Here is a 23,653-nt window from a genome sequence, read left to right on the forward strand (position 1 = left end):
CCCAGTTCCCCCTCCCCCCCGAACAGGTGCCCCGACTGACCAGGGGAGGTGCTAGTGCAGCGACCAAGACACATACCCACATCCGGCTTCCCACCCACAGACACGGCCAACTGTGTCCGCAGGGACGCCCAACCAAGCCGGGGGCAACATGGGGATTCGAACCAGCGAGCCCCGTGTTGATAGGCAATGGAATAGACCACTACGCTACCCCGATGCCCCGCCAGAATGACAACTTACTGAAAACCATTTCCTCTGCTCCGCTCACATTCACCGTCACTTTTCCGCCGCTTGCTCTCTCTAACACACTCGTTAGCCACACACATTACGCGCCGCCCTATTCCATCATATAGAAAATATGACAAATATTTTAAAAGTCTAGTCTTTGTCTTAATTTGGCGCCCACCCAGCATGGCAAATTGGCTGGTGCCCCCGGCCATTCGCCCAATGCCATATATGGATCATCCGGCCCAGGGAACAGCAGTTAGCAATGTGCCCCCTCATACATTCTGGGTCATCTATTCTGTCCCAGTCCCTCGATGTGGAGTTTGCATGTTTACGTGAGTTCCAGTCTGTGCAGCATAGGCAGCAAAACAACAAACTTCTGCAACAAATGGATCAATAAAGTATAACGTAGAGCGTAGCTTAATACTGCGAGAGAACTGCAGTCACGAGTTAAGCATTTGGTCTATGGTCTGCGTGAGTGGAAAACCACATCATAACTTAGGAGTCTTTACTTTGGACGGCAATAAAGCCCTTAAAATCACGTGTCTATGTAGTCAATCTTTAAATAGTCCTTATCATTTTCCCTGTGCAGGACAGACGGAGGTTTTGGCTCAGTCAGGCACTCGAAACGGAAGAACAAGGATGAATCAGTTTTGTTCGCTTTGCTGGTAAATCTTTGAGACGCCATTGTTATGCGTGGTCACGTGTGTGGTGTGAAAAACACTGAGTTAGTCACAGGCTGTAAAGAGTTAGAGTCAGACACATCACGTCCAAAGGACAGAAAGGTGAACAGAAGGAAAAATGCAAGAGACAGAGACTGTTGGTTTCTTTGTTGGGTAAAAAAAATGTGATAATGGACAAATATTACGGTAAATCAAATTTCTGATATACATTTCAATTTTCAACTCCTAGGTCATGTGTAAGACCTCAGCTGCAAGGAGGTCGAAGACCTTTGACCTCCTATGACTTAAAAATAATTGTGTGAGATACATTATGAAATGTTAATAAGAGAAGTTAGAATGAAAGAGATAAAAGGGATGTTTTTGTTTTTTTCCCCACCCTTTTTCTCCCCAATTGCACTTGGCCAATTAACCCGATCTTCCAAGCCATCCCAGGTCCCTGCTCCACCCCCTCTGCCAATCCGGGGAGGGCTGCAGACTACCACGTCTCCTCCGATACATGTGGAGTCGCCAGCCGCTTCTTTTCACCTGACAGTGAGGAGTTTCACCAGGGGGACGTAGCATGTGGGAGGATCACGCTATTCCCCCCAGTTCCCCCTCCCCCCTGAATAGGCACCCCAACTGACCAGAGGAGGAGCTAGTGCAGCCACCAGGACACATACCCACATCTGGCTTCCCACCCGCAGACACGGCCAACTGTGTCTGTAGGGACGCCTGACCAAGCTAGAGGTAACATAGGGATTTGAACTGGTGATCCCCATGTTGGTAGGCAATGGAATAGACCGCCACACCACCTGGATGCCTTTACCTACATAATTCCTTTACCTACATAAAAAAGGGAGTTTTTATGTAGGTAAAGGAATCTATCTATCTTCCAACAGACTGTAGATGTAATCTTTATGGACTTCGATGACTTTCCCAATGTGAGTGCTTTCATAGTTTGCAATGACAGAACAACTACTGTGACTTCTACATATGATGTGTCAGCCTGTGATTGGTTCATGTCCCCGCCACTCACCGAGGGGCAGCTGATGATTGGAACGCACTGCTTGGGCTGGCACTCGATGTTTCCTTTGACACAGGCACACAGGGTGCAGTTTACTGATGACCACATGTCCCCTTCCTACAGGCGAGACAGAGAAAGGCAACAAACTCTGTCAACAACTCAGTGAACAACAACTTCAGAGACATCAGTGAGTCGGTCAAAACAACTACATATCGATCCATCTGATCCTACCGTGTCTATCTGTCTTTGTAAACTTCAATCTGCCTATCTTTCTATCATTCTGTCTGTCTATCCCATCCATCCCAGAGGTAGCTCACCCTGTAGATCTTGTTTCTGACACGGCAGTATTTCACTTCTTCTACCTTCACGTAAGACAGACACTCCTCACAGCAAAGGTCACCATGGCAGCTCCCCGGCCGTGAACAGCGTCTCTTGCAAACCACTGTGGAATCCTGGGGAGGCGGAGGAGCCAAAAGTCTTCATCAGCTTAATTGCAACTGATTGTTATCATTTGAATTGTCATGCCTTTTACGACAAGGTGGGTGGGCTTTAACTAATGAGGATCCAATACGTGTCAGGTAAGTGGTCAGTCAAGAGAAGAATATGTTAAACTGATTCTCAGATCCTTCTCTGTGGCGTTTTCAAACTCTCTGGTGATGCTTGTATTATCCCATGCGGTGAACCCTTTAAATTCAGGCAGTGAGATTGAAGGAAAAAAAGTGACCCACTTGTCTCAAACAGTGGACAGAAGCTTTGTTATAAGGAGGATATCGTGGGAGAAGCATTTGGTATCGACACCTGTACCTTGCAGGTGCAGGTGGTGCAGTTGTCATGCTTGAAGGAGGTGCCATTCTCATAGACCTCGCTGTGGAACAGACAGCTCCCTAAAGACAGGTCGAACACCTTCCTCTGGCCTGAGAGAGAGAGATGGTGAGAGAGAGGGGAAGCGGTGGGGAAAGACAGAGAGAGAAGAAAGAAAGAAACAGAAGAAAAGAGACAGGGACAATTGTATCTGTTTCTTTTTTTCAACAGAGGGTGTCGTGGTGCAATCCTTAAGGAAGCGTCAGGTCTTTACCGAGACATCTGGGACAGCACTGTCCAGGTGGGGTGTGGCTGAGATGGGCGGGGCATGAGAGAACAGGACACGCCTCCCGCACGCACAGGGTCCGTCCGCCCTGAAAAGACACAAGAAAACCACAGCTGATCAGTAACACCCAGCACGCAGACGAGAGACAGACAGGTTCAGAAATGAAGGACAAATCACTGGTTTAATTTTCATTTTGATTGGCTCAGGAAATCAGACAGCGAATACAGAACAACTGATAGACGGACAGTCACTATATAAACAAAGAATATGATGAAGATGAATGCTGGGAAACCAGGTGCCTCGTGTATAAAACTTTGCATAGATTGTATGTACACTAAAAACTTGTGCACGCCCAAAACAAGAAAACTGCGTACGTTGAGAAAGATTTACAAAACCTTGCATGTGACAAATCCTACACCCCTTTCCTTTATAAATCCCAAACCAACCTGAAACTCTGTGCATGTGCGTGAGCTTCTCGTCCCACCCCGATACCACCCAAAAGTGGCCATAAGTGGATGTTGAATAGCCCGTTTAAAAGCATTCAAATGCAGATTAACAGGATATGTTTCTGAGTGAACTCGATCGCAACATCTAAACGGAAACCTATAAAACACAATTTGGCGAACTGTGAACTCGAGAGGCTGGTTGATGAGGCAGAGGCCAGAAAATACACATTATTTAATTATTTTTCTGTTGAAATATTCAACAGAAAAGGAATGTGTCGAGTTGCAAAATGTCATAAAAGTGCTAAATATAGTCGAGACCAGAAGACCATTTATATGCTTCATTTCATTACTTTTCCATAGGACTCATGATTTCCCACTGTCGACAAAAAATGCATATAAATGGGTTAAAGCTTGCGCAGCGGTATGCACAGTCGCATGTCAAGTTTACTTTTTTATAATTCATACATGTGAGTGAGAAATTGGGTACGCAAATGTTTTGAGCGTAAACACCATTTATCCACGAGGCCCCAGTACTTTACCATGAATCCCGATGGAATTCCACAACTTTCCAGGATGTTCAAGCCTCCAACAACAGTGTGTGTGTGTGTGTGTGTGTGTGTGTGTGTGTGTGTGTGTGTGTGTGTGTGTGTGTGTGTGTGTGTGTGTGTGTGTGTGTGTGTGTGTGTGTGTGAGATGTGAACCATCGTTCGGTGCATGCATGTGAATTTGACCGGCACAGAATCAGATGCAGTATCTGAGACCGACCGGCCGGTCACCATGTCATGGCCGATGTGGCGTTCTTTTAGGAGAATGGGATTTAGTCTAAGGCGAACGATGCATTGTCTTGCAATAATAACAATTGTGACTGTGCACACATGCGGGCACGTCTATATACTCACAGTGCAGGTACATTTGATGCAGGGCTTGCCTTCTGGATTAAACTCCTCCTTCTCTTTATATAGACGACCCTCAAAGATGCAGCCTGGAGGACGACAAACATGTTAATCAGTTAACCTTAACAAAGTTGACCTTATCTTATCCCACAAGTTCCCTCTTCAACTGCTTCCCCTCATCTGGCCTTATAGTAATACTGCATGTACTCACTAGGACAGGTAGGACAGCACTTCTTGGGGTGGATCTTGGGGTTCTTGCAGTGTACGACACATTGCACTTCTGCCTCAGTGATGACACCTTCCTGTCAAAGCCAAATAATAAAACTAATTATTGAATGATTACGATTCATTTGTTTTGAAATATAAAAATATCTAGCCACCTATATCTATATAACTATGAATATAGTTCTCTTCTTCGTCCCTTCCTTTCTTCTTTTCTTTTCATTTCCTCCTTCCTTCCTTCCTTCCTTCCCTTTTTTGCCTTTCCTCCATCTTCCTCCCTTTCTCCTTATGTTCACTCGTCCCTTTAACTTTCGCGTTTCTTTTTACGCATGATCGATGTGTCATCGATATCCATATGACAAATATTGGTATGACGCGAGAACTGATTCAGTTGTCTGCATGCCCTACATGCTTAGCTTCACAGGATTTCAGCCGACAACTCAGGTTGCAGCACCCGACCCTCCCTATTCATACCCTTAATTCCGGTAAGCTAGTGGCTGGGTTGTCTCATGGATCCCAGCGCAGTGTTAGACAAACTGGTCTATGGTCAGCTAAGCGATGTGCGTTTCTGCTGAGGTAGACAACGCAGGACTGACGTAAGGAGGGGATTAGCTAGCGACAGTTTGGGAACATACCATTCTCAGTGTCTGAGCACACACTCGTATGCAAACATACACACATGATTACACACACACACACACACACACACACACACACACACACACACACACACACACACACACACACACACACACCTGACAGCGTCGGGTGATGCAGGGCTTAGTAGAACTAGTCCAGGATACTGAGCTGTTATAGGACCTCCCGTCCAACTGGCAACCTGAGAGGAGAGAAAGAGAGTGTAAAAGGAGAGAGAATGAGAGAAAGAGCGCACGAGAGAGAAAGAGAGAGAGAAAGAGTAAGAGAGAGAGAGAGAATTTGTTAAAACCTCTACACTGCAGTTGAGGGTTTACTGCTTCAGGAAAGGAGGGACACCTTAGAGACTAATAAACTAACACCACTGACAGTGTTGACCTTTGTGTGTGAGTGTGAGTGTGTGTGTGTGTGTGTGTGTGTGTGCGCGTTCATATTATTAGCGTTGACAGATTTTTTACTCTGAATCACCAATTTGTTGCGAAACCGGAAGGCAAAACGCGCTTTACTGCCCCCTGCGGACGCGGAGGAGAAGTATTTTCATTTTATGACGAGGTTAGCGTTGGTGCCGTTGTTTCCCCAAAGGAGGTTTAAAATTGGCCTAAAATCCAAAATATGTGTACGCACAGATATGCACAATTGTTGCTGTGTTGTGGCGCCGAAAGGAGGTTTCTGGAGGCGTGTGGTTGGCGAGGGCTTGCAGAGACGCCAAGGTACACAACTCCAGAATATCGATGGTAAACTGATCGTGTCTGGTCCTACACATCATACTGATATGGATTGGTTGAGCAGGGAAGGGTATCTGGTAGTGTGACATCAACACAAAACTGAAACAGGAGCGGTAGAAAGGAGCCAACATGATATAGACACCCAGAAAAAGCAGCGACACAAAACAACAGAGAACAAAATAAAAAGCGGATATACTATACACGGCTTCCCCACATTCTATTCCCTCTTTTTCTACTCTGATCCTTCCTATTGTCTCACTTCTTCTCTACTCTGCATACCATGCCCTCAACACAACTCTGCCATGCTCTCTATCCTCAACGTACCGCCCATGTACAGTACGCTGCTCAGGAAACAAACTGGGCCTTTAGGACAGGTTGTCTTTACTGGTAGTTCATATACGATGTTTCACAACACACTGAGGCACGCATACACCTACTGTGCAAGTGCACACAAGACCACATGTGTCCTGGAGTGCACTTGCAAAGACACATATGTCCTTGTACGTGTATATACTGTAGTCACCTAGGTGAGTGACTCTTTTACACACAGTCGGACACACACACTGCATTAACACCTGCACTTTAACAGACAAATATCACCCCCCCACACACACACACACTCTCGCACAGTCTGTATATCAGATCACTCCAGTCATGCAGTGAAGTGTGTTTAGAGCTATATCTGGTTTGATAAGAGCCTGTCAGTAACCAAAAACCATTTCTGAAGGGTGCTGAATACACTCACACAGACACACACACACCAACCCCTCAACTCTAAATTAATAGCCTATTCATTTCACTGCATCCCATTTACAGTAAGTGGGCTGAGATCGATGGTAAACGTTCCATAGGATGAAATCAGACCACGCCTATCGATCTGCTGTCCTTTCTATAAGCCGATACCAGACAGAGGGTTTCCTGACAGACTGGGGCCTCACGGGGAGGATGGCAGGTTTGTCCTACATAGCTGCACAAAGTTCAGACCTCAGCATTTTTCAAGCACTGACCTGCCTTTAGAAACATGATATATAAGTATAATAAAAAAAAATTGAATAAGTAGCAAGAGGTACATTAGAGGTGAAGAGGAGAGACATGCGTATAAAAAAAGACCACACCAGATGAGACTAAACTAGATGAGACTACAACAGAACACAGCAGAACAAAACCCAATAGAATACAATAGAAAACAGCAGAAGTGACGGTTTAATGATGACGGCAGTGGCAAAGCACAGCGTTGGTGACAATAAGTGAACATTCAGGATCAATATGAGATTCGTCGTCTGCGTTCTGGGGTTCGTCACATTACTGGAGAATAAGAGTGTTTCAATCGCACTATTATGGACATGCATATGAACATGTGGACATGTAGTACCAGTAATAATATCATATGCCTGTTACACAGATTTAATCAGAATCAGTTTTATTTGCAAAGTGTTTTTTTTTTTTATTTGACCATATTGCACCAATTCTTATGTGTGTGTGTGTGTGTGTGTGTGTGTATATATATATATATATATGTATATATATGTATGTATATATATATATATATATATATATGTATATATATGTATATATATGTATATGAATATATATAAGACCCCCCCCGCCCCTTTTCTCCCCCAATTGTATTTGTATCTGGCCAATTACCCCACTCTTCCGAGCCATCCCGGTCGCTACTCCACCCCCTCTGCCGATGTGGGGAGGGCTGCAGACTATCACATGCCTCCTCCGATACATGTGGAGTCGCCAGCCACTTCTTTTCACCTGACAGTGAGGAGTTTCACCAGGGGGACGTAGCGCGGGGGAGGATCACGCTATTCCCCCCAGTTCCCCCTCCCTACCGAACAGGCGTCCCAACCAATCAGAGGAAGCGCTAGTGCAGCGACCAGGACACATACCCACATTCGGTTTCCCACCCCCAGACACAGCCAATCGACCCTGTGCATAACTGTAGTCCACTGACTTCCGGTTTCTACTGCAGCGGTCATACCAGCTTCCTGTTTGTTGGCGTGTGCTGCTGACAATGGCATATTTTTCGTGATGCCTGCACGATTCACCATGGATGAATGTCAACGACATGCACAGACAAACTTTCACCTGCACCTAGCAGCAAACAGGTATAAAGTTTCAAGTTGTACATGTCAAGTTACATCCACAATTATGAGGGTCCATCCGTCCGTCCGGACTCATCCTCATAATTGTGGCCGTAACTTGATATGTACAACTTGAAACTTTATACCCGTTTGCTGGTAGGTGCAGGTGAAAGTTTGTCGACAATTCTGTGCATGTCGTTGACATTTATCCATGGTGAATCTTGCAGGCATCTCGAAAAATATGCCATTGTCAACAGCACACGCCAACAAACAGGAACCCAGTATGACCACTGCAGTAGAAACCGGAAGTCAGTGGACTACAGTTATGCACAAAGCCGAATCCGCCCAACCAAGGGGAAGGTAACACGGGAATTCGAACAGGAGGTCCCCGTGTTGGTAGGTAATGGAACAGACCGCCAAACCACCCGGGCACCCTAGCAAATTAAGTTTTAAACAAGAATCTAAGTTGATGCATTGCTCACTGTGATAACAATTTTTATCAGAATCTGACTGAATTTCTAAATAGTGAGATAAAATGAGGCCTTTGTGTGGTGTTAATGGTATTTTTACTCAGTATTTGTCCATTATAACCGACTCAGTTATAATGGACTCATATCCAGGGACAAATAGCATAGTCTCAGTTAAACCGAGAGTAGGAAAACTGAGGAAAACGCTGTAGAGAATAGACGGCAGGTTTCCTGCTGTCGAACAGTGACTGTTCTCTGCGGCACCACCATGTCAGGTCCTTTAATTTAGTTGTGGTAGCCGTTTTCAGACCGCCAGTCAGCCGCGCTCAACAACTCAACTGGGAACAATGGAGAAACGAACACGGCGTTAACCATGGAGACGCGGGGCTTTCCACAGCTGGCCTGAATGCACTGCACCTCTTAATGAAGTGCCGGGCGTAAGAAACGCCCAGCCGCAAAAAGACAAAAACAAAAGGAGCGCACCCCACGGTGAAATGTGGAGGGTGACCCCCCCCACCCCACTACCCTGTAGAGCACTGCTATGTGTGTGTGTGTGTGTGTGTGTGTGTGTGTGTGTGTGTGTGTGTGTGTGTGTGTTTACTGAGAGACAGAGAAAACACACATTCCAGAAATTGGCTGAGTGGTGAAGAGGAGGGTGGTGGAGATGAGGAGAGAGAAGGAAAAGAGAGTATGGAGGGTGGTAAGCAGAGGAGAGGCACTGGCTGGGGTCTCATAAAAGAAATTTTATTTCTGTGGCCTGTAAACCCGACACTGAACCCCCGATACCAGCCACGCTGTCTCCACACACAGCTGTGTGTGTGTGTGTGTGTGTGTGTGTGTGTGTGTGTGTGTGTGTGTGTGTGTGTGTGTGTGTGTGTGCGTGTGTGTGTGCGTGTGTGAGTGCTATTTGTTGTGCACATGAGAAAGTTAGCTAGTGTGAAAGAAAGCGAAAGAGGGACCGGGAAAGAGGAAGTCTGCGTGAGTGAGGATAAAGGTTTCATTAACGAAACCAGACTACATTTCTGTGTTTTCGCACTTCCTCTCCTTCTGTGTAAAGACTAACACATAAAGGTTATGTGATCTGTGTGTGTCCTCTCCATCCCGCAGCATCATTCAACATTTTTACTCATTCACCCACTAGGGGGCGAAAGTAACCCCCCCCATTACTTTTTACAGGCGCTGCTAATCTTCTCCCTAAACGTCTGTGACCCTGTCAGTATCACTAAAACATCCATTTGGGGTGTGACGCTGCCCAGTCGCCGCACTTGGCTGCAAGTACGGCTTGTAATTATTATCAGGCACCAACACAAAACATGCCATGGCATATTCAAACTGTTCCACCCACGGGTGAGGGGTGCCCGTCAAGTCCTGAACTGCATTATTGTTTCAGTAAAACTGCTGCAGTCTTTGTTTTTATATAATAAGGAATAATTACGACATTCGTTTTATTTATCGTTCACAACTTGTTGTGTAAAAATGTAACCTCTAAAACAAGCGGTTTTGAAACTAGCAATAGTTGGACGTGTTGGTCAGTTGATAGTACAAGTGGAGTAATATGAAACTGCTACGCGATATTGTACGTATGGTAAACTTTGCAATTACAATTGTTAGATCAGTCCAGCCCCATTTTATAATCATTTGTAATCAGTCAAGCTAGGTGGCATACCTCTGTTGCCCAAAATGTATCAGTCAATCAATCAATCAATCTGTCTGTCTGTCTGTCTGTATCGGTCTGTTAGTATTACCTTTACATCGCTCACAGCAGGCTCCTGTCTGCTTCACCACCAGGGCACAGTCGTCAGACACCAGTGGACACTTCTCCTGTTTACAGTCTGCCTTCCCGTCCTGGATGAGAGACAGAGGATCAAAACACAGAGAGAATGAGAGTTGAGCATGAGATCAAGAGAGAGAAAGCAAGGTAGACAAAGAGGGGGTGAGAGAGAGAGACAGACGGAGAGACCGAGAAGGGGGAGAGGAAGTGGGGAGGAGGAGAAAATAATAATGTGGAAATAGTGCAGGAGAGATGAGGGAATGGGCTATTGAATATGGAGTTGGGGTCAACGTGGCAAAGAATGAAAGGAGAGAGGGAGAGAGGGAGGGGGGGTGGGAAAAGTGAAGGAAAGGGATGTTGATAAATTTTCACAAATCATTTTGCAAGCAGCCACACTGTCAGCATTACATAGGGTGACACATGGACCGGTGGTGCAAGCTCTCATCCAAAACACCGTACCGCGACTTCTAGCACTTGGCTCCACCCGTCAAACCTCACGGGGATGTTCTACCACAACACCGGTGTTACACCAACAAGTGGACATTATCAGACTCTCTTTTACAATATAGGAGCTCACACTGTTAAGGGTACTGCTGGGTTTGCTCCCCCCGCCAACTCCTGGTAATGTTCTCCTGTGTGTGAACGGTCAGGGCTCTGCAACCATCCATGTTGGCAAGTAACCAACGGTATCTGGAGATAAGACTTTTTTCTAAACAGCTCGCTGAAGGGGGGGGGGGTTGTGAAAAGGGAAATGTGGTCATCTATGTCTGGAAACGTATCTGGTAACAACATCCAGCCCCAACATCAGCTCTCACACGTTGGCTTTCAAGAAGCGGCCCTTGTTTCAATCTACTTTACTCTCACTCCCTGTGTTTGCTGCCATCTTTAAGCCATGCTGCCCCCCCCCCCAACACACACACATTCCCGCTGATTACGTCACAGGTTATTTGGGTGAGATGTTGTGGATGACGGCATAGGTGCACGAGTGGTTGGAGGATGGTGGGAGTACCAGTTTGATCCTTTCAGGGGCACTGTGGGTCTTATTCTGCTGCACACCCCTGACAGGGGAGGTGACAACCTGATGGAGACATGCATACAGTATGCACGCACCCCCATCTAAGCCAGCCATTCACACCGGCCCTCAGCCTTGCTTAAAAGCACACGGGAAGCTTAAAATCACATCCTATAGGTTTGGGTGATATGTCTCCTCCTTTTCCCTCGCTCCCTTCCCTCTCCTTCAAACCCACTCCCCAATCTCGCTCCAATCTCTTTTAATCTGCTTGACTTTCACACCCCAGTTTTACTGCTGACTTCACCCTCACGTCCATTTTTTTTTTCCAATTTTATTTTAAACACACTGTGTGTTTATGTAGCGGTGGCCCTCGAGCCCTGGGTCCTGGCTCTAACGAGGAGGGATCAAAGCGCGGCTGAAAATAAAACCGGGGCAGTTTAATATAGCAGCCTCGTTCGGCCCACAACTCGACCACACTGGGGACAAATGATGTCATGGTGGAGGAGCTGGGAAGAGAGAGAGAGAGAGAGAGAGAGAGAGAGAGAGAGAGAGAGAGAGAGAGAGAGAGAGAGAGAGAGAGAGAGAGAGACTAGGTGAGGGAAGATATAGCAAAAAGAGGAGGAAAAGCAGGGGCATAGATGAAAACGTGAAAGAGTGAGAGCAAGAGGAGGGTAAAAGAGGGAGAGATGGAGATGATGGAGAAAGATGACAAATGGAAAGAAAGAGACGAGAGAATGATCAGAACAGGAGATTGGTCAATCGTTCCTCTTTAGGGACAGACAGACAGACAGACAGACAGACAGACAGACAGACAGACAGATAGACAGATAGACAGATAGATAGATAGATAGATAAACTAACCAAGGTTAAGCTAGGTTAAGCTTGACTACAATAAAGTGTACTAAATTAAAACAAAAAGTGGACCAAGACAAGACAAGCGTAACTAAATTATCACTTCCATGAAACTAAAGCTAAGCTTAACCGACCCCACTGACCGTATGGGCCCTTCCCGTGATAAGATGGCATGCAGAGGTGAGTGAAAGGAAACACGTGGGGTGCGACACGAGACGGCGGGTCTGGGATTCCTCCAGTATCTCATAATGTTCATCATGTTATGGGTGCATTTTACCAGACGGTGTCAACTGCGCCACATAGTCCTCATGAAGGTCACAGAAAGCCCCTGTGAAGGCTGACACTACGAGAAACGGGGGAGAGCAAACAGGTGGAGGGCTGGGAGAGAGCGAGAGAGAGCGATAGAGAGAGACAGACAGACAGACGGATGGATGGATGGATGGATGGATGGATGGATGGATGGATGGATGGATGGATGGATGGATAGACAGATATAGAAGAGAGGCTGGGGATGAGGGTGGTTGGTAATGAAAATAAAGAGAGGTAAAAGAGAGGAAGAGAAAATCTCCCTCCTCTCCTTGAAAGAGAGCGGCATAGACAGAATGACGGCAAGAGGGAGGGAGACAGGAAGGAGGGTAGAGGAGAAAATGACAGAGAACGTGGGAGAGGGGGGGGGGTGGGGTGAGAGAGAGAGAGAGAGAGAGATGGACTGATTAGGTGGACAGATATGAAATCTCTGACAAGCAGAATGGCAGAGTGGAAAGACTGACGGCAGAGAGATGATGATGATGTGTGATGTGGGAGGGGAGAGAGAGAGTGAAAGAGTGGAGAAACTCACCCTCCACACACACACACACACACACACACACACACACACACACACACACACATGCATGCACACACACACGTACACACACACACACACTCACTCACTCAACATCCTTCCATCCTTCCAACGACATGTCTCCGATCCCCCCTCTCTCTCTCATTGTCTTGTCTCTCTTGCCCCGTGTCTCCCTACCCCTCTCCCTCTCTGTCTCTCCCTCACCTCTTATCTTCAGCCCCTATGGTGTCTCCATATTTTAAGACTTACTGGGCAAATTCAGTCTTCCTGGTAGCCATTACTGCTAAGTGGTGCAAAGAGTTGTAACCCGTCTCTCTGTCGGGGTCAGAGGTCATGCTGGGTCACCACGCCTCATAAACACTCGACATACTGAAGCTCTGAGAAGTTCCACCGGCCGACAGATGATGTGGGGCAGGGCCCTGATTGGACTGCTGGCTGGCTGTCGCCAAGGGCGCTCACCCCCAGGGCAGGATGAAGTGTTGGTATGTTCATAAGCGAGAGAGAGAGTGTGCGTTGTGTGTGTGCGTGTATGTGTTTGGGTGTGTCACACGGATATATTAACGACAAAGGGGAGCTAGAAATAGAGTTTATACTTGAATTTTTAATAGTGGGCGTGTACATATATATGTGTATATATTTCATTTAATGTATTTGAGTGTGTGTGTGTATGTGTGCGTGTGTGTGAGAAAAAGAGTGTGTGTGTGTGCGTGCGTGCATGTGCCTAACACTAGTATGAGATATAGAGTGTTAAACAGTCTGTGTGTAAAATACTGTGTGTGTGTGTGTGTGTGTAATAAGTGGTACAACAGCTTGTCTTTTCAATACAACACATCTATTGGGCAAAAAAACCCATCACATGAAAATAAGTGTCAATTCCAAAATCATTTTCTTTGACTGATAATTGTGTATATTAACATTTTAGGCTCGTGGTTGACACTTTAATTCAGAATTACACACAGTGAGGGGAACAGTTGGAAAATCAGTTTAATTTTTTTCCCCAAGATTTCAATCAGCTGAAAAGTGACACCTTTATTTTCAAAATGATTGATTTGAGATAGATTTGATGGATGATCGATTTGAGACGTTGACGGACGTTGGGTAGAAATAGTGATTTTCCCCAGATTACTCTCCACTAGAGGGCGACAGTGCACTCCTTTTCCCCATCAGCCCCAGTACAGAGGCATTTTCCTTCACACATTTATGGCTACATCACTCTTCCAATACCCTCCTTTCCTCTCTGTATTTTCTCCTTCACCCTCTTCTCTCCATCTCTCTTTTTCCCTCTCTCTCACTGAACCTTAGTCTCATGTCTGCTCCCTTTCTTTTTCTCCCTCTAAACCCTCTCCCCCTCTTCCTTTTGCTTACCCGCTGCAATTCTATCCTCCTCCTCCTCTCTCTCTCTCTCTCTCTCGCTCTCTCTCTGGCATGCTGTAACAAGCTGTGAGGTTGTCCACTGTCTGTCTGGTGTGTCTGTCTTAGTCTGTCGTAGTGACGGATGGAGAGAGCGGTCTGGGCCTCTTGGCGGAGGAGAGCAGCACTCAACCTAAAGACCCACTTAAACCCTCGGACTCCACCTGACCCCCAACCCCCCCCCCCACTGCCCACCCCCCTGACCCCCAACATCACCACCCCGGCCCTTCTCACACACACCCACCTCAACCACTCTGATCTCTGACCTTTCACCCTTCCTCCAAAACAAACAGGTCACAGCCCCCGGCGGAGAGCAGGAGCCGCAGTAGCTTATGCTGAGACAGATTGACGGTGTGTGTGTGTGTGTGTGTGTGTGTGTGTGTGTGTGTGTGTGTGTGTGTGTGTGTGTGTGTGTGTGTGTGTGTGTGTGCGTGTTGTAAGCGGTTGAGTTTTTGTTTGTCTTTTTACAACAGATCTGTTTTGTTTGTTATTTAGCTTGAAATTGTATTCATGTCAGTGACATTTACTTTTTTCCTCTCTTCTAAAGGCAAGACAAACTTTATGGATCTCCACCAGATTGATTCTGTTTTATTTTATTATTTTTTTAAATGAACCACAGTTGTATACTAAGTACTAAGTAAACTCTCTGATCTTTGGGCCCTTCAAACCTATTAAACTCAAATTGTGTAATTCCAAAAATAACCACACATCAATGTGGGACGTTGTCCTCGATGCTGCTAGAGTAATGGACAACTTGTCTTTGCTGTAGGATTTCTTTGGAAATATTCTAAAAATCCTGAAAAATAACCCATGTAGGGATGGTGACGTTTGGGGCTGGATCGAACCAAACTGTGCTGAACTGAACCGAGTCCAGTTCAGAAGTATAAAAGAAATGTAACACTGATGATATGTGGTTGACGATAACTACGGGACCAAATAAACAGAGGGACAGTCTGCGTTTCGTGAATATTTTGAGATCTCATAATTCACAACCGGCCGTTTTCCTAAAGCGACAGCGTCAGGTATAACTTCATTCATCAGGGACTTGACTTTTCTACGGGTGACGGGCAGGTTTTGCCGAGGAAATGAACGACTTCGCTCAGAAAAGTACAAATCTTAGACTGGAAGGTAGTCTGTCAGCAGGGTGACCCCCTCCCTCTCCTTCCTAAAAGACCCTTTTACCAGGAAGATTATCATTGTAGAACAACTGCTTAATGTTGTCAAACCGTGTCCAACAGTACCTTAGAAGTAATGCTGCTGGAAGCTTCATAGTAGAGATTAACTGTATCCGAACAGCTTCACGAACTCGCAAAAACACGTGATGTTTGTTGTTCACTTATCTTCCATTCTCCTCAACTGACCCCATCCTGTCTCTTATCAATGTTTTATCTCTCCCCCCCTTTCTCTTTACTCAGAAAAGACACTCAGCTACTCTTTCAGCCTTCCCGCATTCCTCTCATCCTCTCTCTCTCTCTCTCTCTCTCTCTCTCTCTCTCTCTCTCTCACCTCTACCCTTCCATTAGTTAGATAAAGGGAGATCTACTAGGAAAGAGAAATGCAGACAGAAGGAGAGAAAACATTAGGGATGCTCTATGCAATATTCAGCAACAGCATCTCAGAACTTCCTTTCACATTTTTGGCTATTATTTCGATGGTTGGAATATTGATTTTTATAGTACAGCTATTTTACTGACATTAGTAACGTATTCAGCTTGGTAAGGAGCTATTTCTTCCATCTGCCGAGTGACCTAAACCCACGTAACGAGAAAATTATTATTATTATTATAATTATTATTACTATTATTATCCATCCATCCATTATCCAAACCGCTTATTCTGCTCTCAGGGTCGTGGGGATGCTGGAGCCTATCCCAGCAGTCATTGGGCAGCAGGCGGGGAGACAGCCTGGACAGGCTGCCAGGCCATCACAGGGCCGGCACACACTGGGCTTATGTTTAGCTAACCTGCTAACGCTAGCTGCCTCTCATGCACTAATGTGCACACGCGGCTGGACCGGCTTCCAAAACAAAGACCAGAGGAACTTGGATTACAAAACACACAGAGGGAGTGTGACTTCATTCTCCGCTCAGGACGCCATTACTCCACTATCTCTTTACATAGCAAATAGTTGTTTATTTTACGTAATTTTACGTGCCAGGCTTACGTGTGAATACAAGCCAGAGTCGAAATCCCTTCAAGGCTGTATTGGCAAAGACTCAAGACTTAACAGTAGTGACATTTATGGACACATTACCAAACAACAATAATTTGAGCAAAAGGCCTCACATCGCCATATCAGTCTTACTCACGTAGGGCACTTGTCACAAGGAATATGTCTGCAGCTTGCTCACGGCAGGCATTTGTCTGGAGCAAGAGATTCATTTGTAAACCAGCAGAAGTAAGAGCACGTTTAAAAATGTCTGGAGAATGGACCAACCTAGAAACAAGAGAGCTGCTTTCAGACCGTACAGAGGATGAAATCAATTGGCCGCTGTGGTGTGCGTGCGACAGCTCACCACACAAAAGGCATCCCTACAGGGACATGTGAACAAACACTATCTGCAAATCTCACAGATGGGATCTGTATGTGTGAACCGGGAAAATCATTACGGCAATGTCAGAAAAATCCTCGAGGCAAGTTTAGGAAATGCACATTTCAAAGTGGCTGTAGTGGTGCCGGTGACTTAAGCATAACAGAATAAACTACATGACAGAGCAGACTTGAAATGCTTCAGTATGAGATAGGTGAGCCTAGCCTCTCCCCACACAGCATGTCTGTGTGTGTCTGTGGTTTAGCGATAAGGCAGGTTGACACAGCGAGGCCGGGGTAAACCCTGCCTGACTACGTAACTGGATTGCTCGGATATTTCTTGTCTTGATTGTCTCTACTGTTTGAGGTGAGACGGCCACAGGAAGCGACCTTTGACCCTCTCTTGTATGTTTGCTGACTGTGAGTTGTGCTCGCTAGGCTACCAGATCACACCTCCCCATGTTGATTGAGTGAATCTTTGTGTTGAATTATTTGCCAAGTGCCTCTCTATAATAAATAGATATTATGGAGACACGGGAATCCATGTTACATCTGTTGTCAAGGTGCTGCGGATTTGAACTTTGACCTCTTTGGTGCTGGCTTTGTGCAATGTTTGTTATCTAGCGATTAAAGCATGGGCGATGGAAATCTCTGGATATTGCTTAATTACATGAAAAACCGACTGCTCAAAGAAAAACGAAACACTTGCACAATGGTAGCCCGGAAAGAAGGAAAGAACACTAACAGATAGATAGAAAGTGGGGCTTTCTATCTATCTACATGGCTAGGGGATGAGGGTGCTTGGTAAAACCATAAAAGTAAAGAGATAAAGAATAAAAAAGGTAGTGAGACATGCAGCAAAGAGAAAGCACAGCAGATGAAAGACAGCAGGAAAAAAAGAGATATGGATGGAAGGACGGAGATGGATAGACTCCTCCAGATAACCCATCGCCACGGCGACATGCCCGTCAGTGAGTCTGTCAACTCCATCTACTCCCAGCCCCATTACAACCATCCACCTCTCCTATAGACACACAATGGACCCTCTGTGTGTGTGTGTGTGTGTGTGTGTGTGTTTGTGTGAGTATTTTTGCCATAGGGCCATTAGCAGGTACTCAGAAGTGACTGGGGAGCCCCCCCCCCCAATCTCCATCCGTCCATAAGTGACACTGGAGACTTTGCGGCTCAAACCCCACCCCATCCTCATCCTACCATCATACACACGCTCTCACACACATAAATACACATACTTTAAAGACTATGTGTGTGTGCGCACGTGCATGCACGTGAAGGAGCAGAGAAAGTTAAGTGGGGTTGGGCGTCATATTTGAGAACAGTAATCTATGATGGATATGCATGATGTGCATGTTTTCAATATGCATCATCTGTGTGTGTGTGTGTGTGTGTGTGTGTGTGTGTGTGTGGTGCACACTCCTGAAGCTGATAGTTTGTTCCTATGTGTATGGCATAACTGTGTATATATTTGCACATGTATGTCTGTATGTATGAGTGAGGGTGTGCATGTATGTGTGTGTGCATGTGTGTGTGCATACATGCGTAGGTACAGATAAAAAGCAGCTGCCGATTGCTAATAGTGTTCAACAGAGCTCATGTCTGTCTGATAAACCCGAAAGCCAATCAGAGTACTGGGGATGGCCAAGCCTTATCAGACAACCAATCAGAAGCTGGCCTACGACTGCGGACAGCTCGGAAAAATGTACACTTCCTCCAGAAAATATACACAACGTGGAGAAGAATGCATTACATATGATGAGGATGTGCAGATATGAAGCATGCGCATTAGCGTGCGTCGACAACGACATAAAAACACATGCATAACACACACAGATAAAACCGCGCGCAAGCGCGCGCGCACACACACACAGCTCCAGTTCACTTTGGCTCCGTGCTGTGTTTCATAGAGGACAAACGCCTGTCAAAGTCAAACCCAAACGTTTAAACTCCGCCTCAGGCCATATGACACTTTTTAAAGACAGAGCACGCTGTGGCGTGCACCCCCCCTCTCTCTTCTACCCTCTCTCTCTCTCTCTCTCTCTCTCTCTCACTCTCTCTCTCTCTCTCTCTCTCTCTCTCTCTCTCTCTCTCTCTCTCGACAGCAACACACTGAAACAGAAAAGATTCCCGCTTCCATTCTCATCCACAAAAACAATGACCTTCACTGCAGGGGTGGAGGTCAGGGGTCAAAGAGCATATGTTACAGGAAAGAGTTGTTCTTTAACGTTTTGTAGCCTGGCTTTAACAACCGGGCTGGGGCCAAGACAGCGTGACGACAGGGCTGTCTCTTAAAACAAACAACACTGACTTCATGTTTCACTGAGCATTTTTCTGTAAATCCTCTAGAAAAAAAACAACTGCCATGATTGAACCCCATCCTGCGTTTACTATTATTTAGGGTTGTTGGCTCTGTTGGTGGACACACAACCCCGGCCAACTTCACGTTTTTTACAGTTTTCTTTGAGGATGACAAAAAAAAATCATGCCAAATCTTCTATTAGGGAATCAGGAGCACTTTGTTGCAAAGCTGGTCTTACAGCCCTCTCTCATATACATGATAAGGAACACGCTGAGCAGCGTTATCGCTCTCTAAACGAACCTATCGGTGCTGTGGAGGTCAAACGTTCTCACTCAGTCCCATTTGGCAAAAGCCGAAGCACAAATTACGCAGGCGAGCTTCTTTGTTCCTCCGCGGTTACCATGCACCAAAAACAAATAGAGCGGTGCAGTCTTTCCAACTGAGGCAACGGCGGCCAATAACTCAACGTCAATCTAACAAAACCAAAAACGAAAACACACACAGACACACACACAATAGGCAGCGTTGCACTTGGCGGCGGCCAGAGGGGTAGTGCGGGGCTGTTTGCTTACCAGACAGACGCAGGTGATGCAGGGGTTGTCGGTGATGTTGGGGATGTGCAGCACCTCGCCCTCGTTCTCACAGCTGGCCTCCGTACCTGCGGAGCACGCGGGGACAAGCAGATGAATTGGCGCCTCACCGAAAAGACGCCGACAGATGAAATGTGGCGGGAATCGCCTTTTTTTTTTAAAAATTAAAAAAAAAATGTAGGGTTGAAGTTTGCTCATGCTTGTCTTTTATCTTGATTCACTCAACTTTCGTGCTTCATAACCCGCGGATAATCTAAGACAATTTAAATTAGCTGGCCTTTCTCCCGCGTCGGCCCCTGGCATGCCAGTGTGGACTGACTGTCCGGGGCTGAGGCTGTTTGAATGACTTCACTTGATGTCGGGTCTTTCCTGCCGTCACGCTGGCGAACAGGGCAAGTTTCTACCGGATGTGGACGAGCGATTTAACATCATAGAAGAAGACGCAAACGAGAGCAGCGGGAGCGGCGCATCCACGCTTGTGCAACCAGGCCGGAACGTTGCAACGGCTGACGACATGTCGGACGGACTGACGGCGTGTTGGGTCGAAACACAGACGAAACAAGCGTTGGCGTATGTTTGCGCTTAAATGAAATTCTTTGAATCTCTCTCACACCTGATGTCCAAACACCCCCTCCCCCCCTCCCCTCTGTCGGCGGGGGCAGCAGCTATGTGCGCTGCTCGGCAGATACAGACAAGCTTTTAATTGGAGGCGCAGACAGACTCCGCGACGACTGTAACATTTACAACCTTCGCGTGTAATTAAACCAGCGCGGCTTTGAGTGATTGAAGGTGTGTGTGTGTGTGGTAGGTTATGGGGGGGGGGGGGGACCCGAGACTCGACCCAGTCAGGTAGGAACTCTTATTCCCTCGATGGAAAAAAACACAAAAACCGTAATTGAATGAATACAGATTTAATGATCAACCCCGGTTTCACCTGCCGCGGCGTAGAGACGCGTTGAAAACTCCCGCCGTGCAACATCTTTATCTCCCCCTTACAGAGGAGCGGTTAAACGGTCCCGGTCGGTTAAACAAGCTGTTTTCTCGCCGCTGGAGACAACAGACAGGCGATATGGGCCATATTTGGGGATGCCAGGTAGCAACACGCTGAGAGAATTTGATCCGGAGCAGGAGAAGGGGAAGGGGAAGGGGGGGGGGGGTTAGACTTAGATGGTTGCGTTTGCAGCTGATTTGGACAGGAGAGGGCTGAAGTTCCCGTCCCTGGCTTCTCGTGTTTACTCTGCCATAAACGCGCTGGCAGCTCCGACTCGCCGATACGTCCAAGCGGGCGCCGCGTGACACGGAGCCATTATTCTCGTGTCTTAACTGATGCCCTGTGATGCAACACGCGGCTATCGGCGGATCTCAAGAGAGGAAGGAGGCCAGGGCAGCAGAGGGCTGTCCGACATGGGGGCCAGGTGGGGCTGTCAGAGAGGCTGCAGGTGAGGGGAGCCTCACCTATAATAATAATAATAATAATCATGATGATAATAATGATAATAAACGATACGGTCCATTTTACGCTTACCTGTAATGAGTTGTGTGGATGGCCGGGGCATATGGAAGAACCAGAGAAGAAATAAAAAACTACAGGTAAACTTGGAAGGGGGGCTTAAGGCGCTGGAGGCACATAGAAACAACATCCTTAATTTTCGTCCAAAAAACGAAATAGAAAAAAAAAGGAGAAGAAGAAAAAAGAAAAGAAAAGTTTAAAATGCTACGGACAAAAGCAATCCAAGTTGTTGGGTGGTGCTTTTCAGGCGATATCCAGACGCCGGCTTCTCCGCGGGTCGGTCCCCGTCAAGCCTGACTGCGGGGGGACGCCGCGGGCCACGGCGCGTCCTCCTGCATCCGACGACCCACAGGACGCGCGGAAATTACAATGACAAAGACGCGCGACAGCCGGGCGACACTCATATCGCGCGGCGGGCTGGCCGAGAGCGAGACAAGTGTCCGTGGAGGTGGATGGAAAAGCCCCTCGCGAGGAAAGAAAAAAGAAAAAAAGAAAGAAGAAGAAGAGAAAAAAAAAAGTTTCGGGTGTTAAAAAAATCTTGAGGGGGATGTTGGATGATTGTGAATGACAGGGGGGAGAGAAAAAATCACTCTCCTCTGAAATAAAGTGGATGGGGGGGGGAACCCCGTTCTTAAGTTAAGGTAAAGGGCTTTTGGTAGGGATTTAATCGCAGAAATAACTGCTTATCTTAAGGCTGCGACAGGCGATGAAGATGTCCTTGTGTGTCGCAAACGAAAATCAGCAGCCAAAAAACCCCGGGTCCGTTTCCAACGTTGTTATCCCAAGCAAAGGGACGGATGACGGCTGAGTCTTCCTCCCCCTCCTCTTTCTCTCTCTCACTCTTTCTCTGTCCTCGCAAGAAATGTATGAGTAGCCCTATACATGCAAGAGGGTGGACAAGTTTCTCCACCTCGACTTTATCACAGCAGATGTGTGGCTCCTTGGTGCGCGTTGATGCCGGTGTACCGCGTCCCTCCAGTTAAACATCCCCGCAGGGCGCAGGGACCTCCTCCAAACCCGGCGAGAACGGCCCCTCGCTGCTCAAATAGCTGCCGGGGGCTTTAATAACCTCAACGAGTTGACGTCCAGACTCTTGCCCCGCCGCTCCCTCTCCTCTGTCTGTCGGTCGGCTTGTTTGGGCTACTCAACCTCTCCACTTATCACCGCTACATGTGTGCGCGTGTGTACACGAGAGAGAGAGAGAGAGAGAGAGAGAGAGAGAGAGAGAGAGAGAGAGAGAGAGAGAGAGAGAGAGAGAGAGAGAGAGAGAGAGAGAGAGAGAGAGAGAGAGAGAGCTATCGTATTCTGTTTCATTACTAACAATCCCAAGTACCAACGCTACATGCGCTTCACGTGCTCCCCAAACGCACCGCGGTGCCAAACGGGGGAAAGACGCGCAGAAGGACGGAAAGAGCTCAAGTCGAGTGCGCTTTCAGCTTACTCATCCCCTCCGATCCGCCTTATTCCAATGCCATTTGTCTGATTAAACTTTAACGGGACTCTTTACTAAAGAGGAAAAATCCCCGTAAACTGCATGTTGATGTTATTTTGTCGTCCATCTGAGGTCTCGGGGCGCCGTCAGAGTTCTGTGTGAGAGAGTTTAAATGGGTTTGCTAGCATCGTGCGTCTGCCTTTGTTGTTCCGCTGGGATGCAGAAAGCAGCTTCCAGCTCTTTGAGCCGAGGCTCCTCAGAAGCTCAAACGGGAAGGAAAAGTGCGTCTTCAAAGAAATAATTAGGACCCAGCCCCTTTTAACTGCTTTCTAGCCTGACTGTCAAGCCGCGGCACACTTGCTGTTTATCAAAGTGCGTTAAATCTTGCTACTTCACACTGTAAGCCAACCATAAGCGACAGTAGCGGTGTGTGTGTGTGTGTGTGTGTGTGTGTGTGTGTGTGTGTGTGTGTGTGTGTGTGTGTGTGCGTGTACAAGAGCGAAAGGGAGCGTGTGTGTGCACTCCGCTGTTGCTGAGCGTTTATTTGCATTAATATTAGCCGCTAGATGGCACCAAACAGCATGTTTGAGACGTGCGCGCTCCCTCCCGCCGGGCTGACCGCCGTCTTGTTGCAGAAGGAGGGAGGCTCCGCAGCTATTTAATTGCGCCCTAACGGCCTTCCTCCCCACACCGTGGAGGCCAGACAACCGCTCTTTTAGGTAGTGACATGCTGATGATGAGTGGTGCTCAATGGAAAGGCCGATTTCGTATTTTATATCAATTTTGTTTTTTTTATGATTTCAGGTCATTTGGCTCTTGACGGTTTGTAAGGGAGATCCACAATGACGTAGCAAGTGGAGGTTTTAGTGCCTTGCTCAAACATTATTGACAGG

The 23,653-nt window shown here is 46.9% G+C and overlaps 1 protein-coding gene across 1 annotated transcript in view; it reads right to left on the reverse strand.

Annotated features, from left to right (window-relative positions):
- bmper (BMP binding endothelial regulator) overlaps nt 1-21,657 on the reverse strand; it is a 37,305-nt gene extending 15,648 nt beyond the window's left edge. Inside the window, exons 1-10 of the mRNA XM_056286823.1 lie at nt 21,344-21,657; nt 19,801-19,886; nt 10,241-10,340; nt 5,312-5,394; nt 4,546-4,636; nt 4,341-4,423; nt 2,984-3,083; nt 2,713-2,822; nt 2,226-2,360; nt 1,921-2,025 (exon numbers count right to left, since the gene is read on the reverse strand). Of these exons, the coding sequence (XP_056142798.1) occupies nt 1,921-2,025; nt 2,226-2,360; nt 2,713-2,822; nt 2,984-3,083; nt 4,341-4,423; nt 4,546-4,636; nt 5,312-5,394; nt 10,241-10,340; nt 19,801-19,886; nt 21,344-21,458 (1,008 nt within the window). The 5' untranslated portion in view covers nt 21,459-21,657. The remainder of the gene's footprint in view (nt 1-1,920; nt 2,026-2,225; nt 2,361-2,712; nt 2,823-2,983; nt 3,084-4,340; nt 4,424-4,545; nt 4,637-5,311; nt 5,395-10,240; nt 10,341-19,800; nt 19,887-21,343) is intronic.
- Nucleotides 21,658-23,653: the final 1,996 nt, after the last annotated feature.

Source organism: Lampris incognitus, chromosome 9, assembly GCF_029633865.1.
Source record: "Lampris incognitus isolate fLamInc1 chromosome 9, fLamInc1.hap2, whole genome shotgun sequence".
NCBI classification, from domain to species: Eukaryota; Metazoa; Chordata; class Actinopteri; order Lampriformes; family Lampridae; genus Lampris; species Lampris incognitus.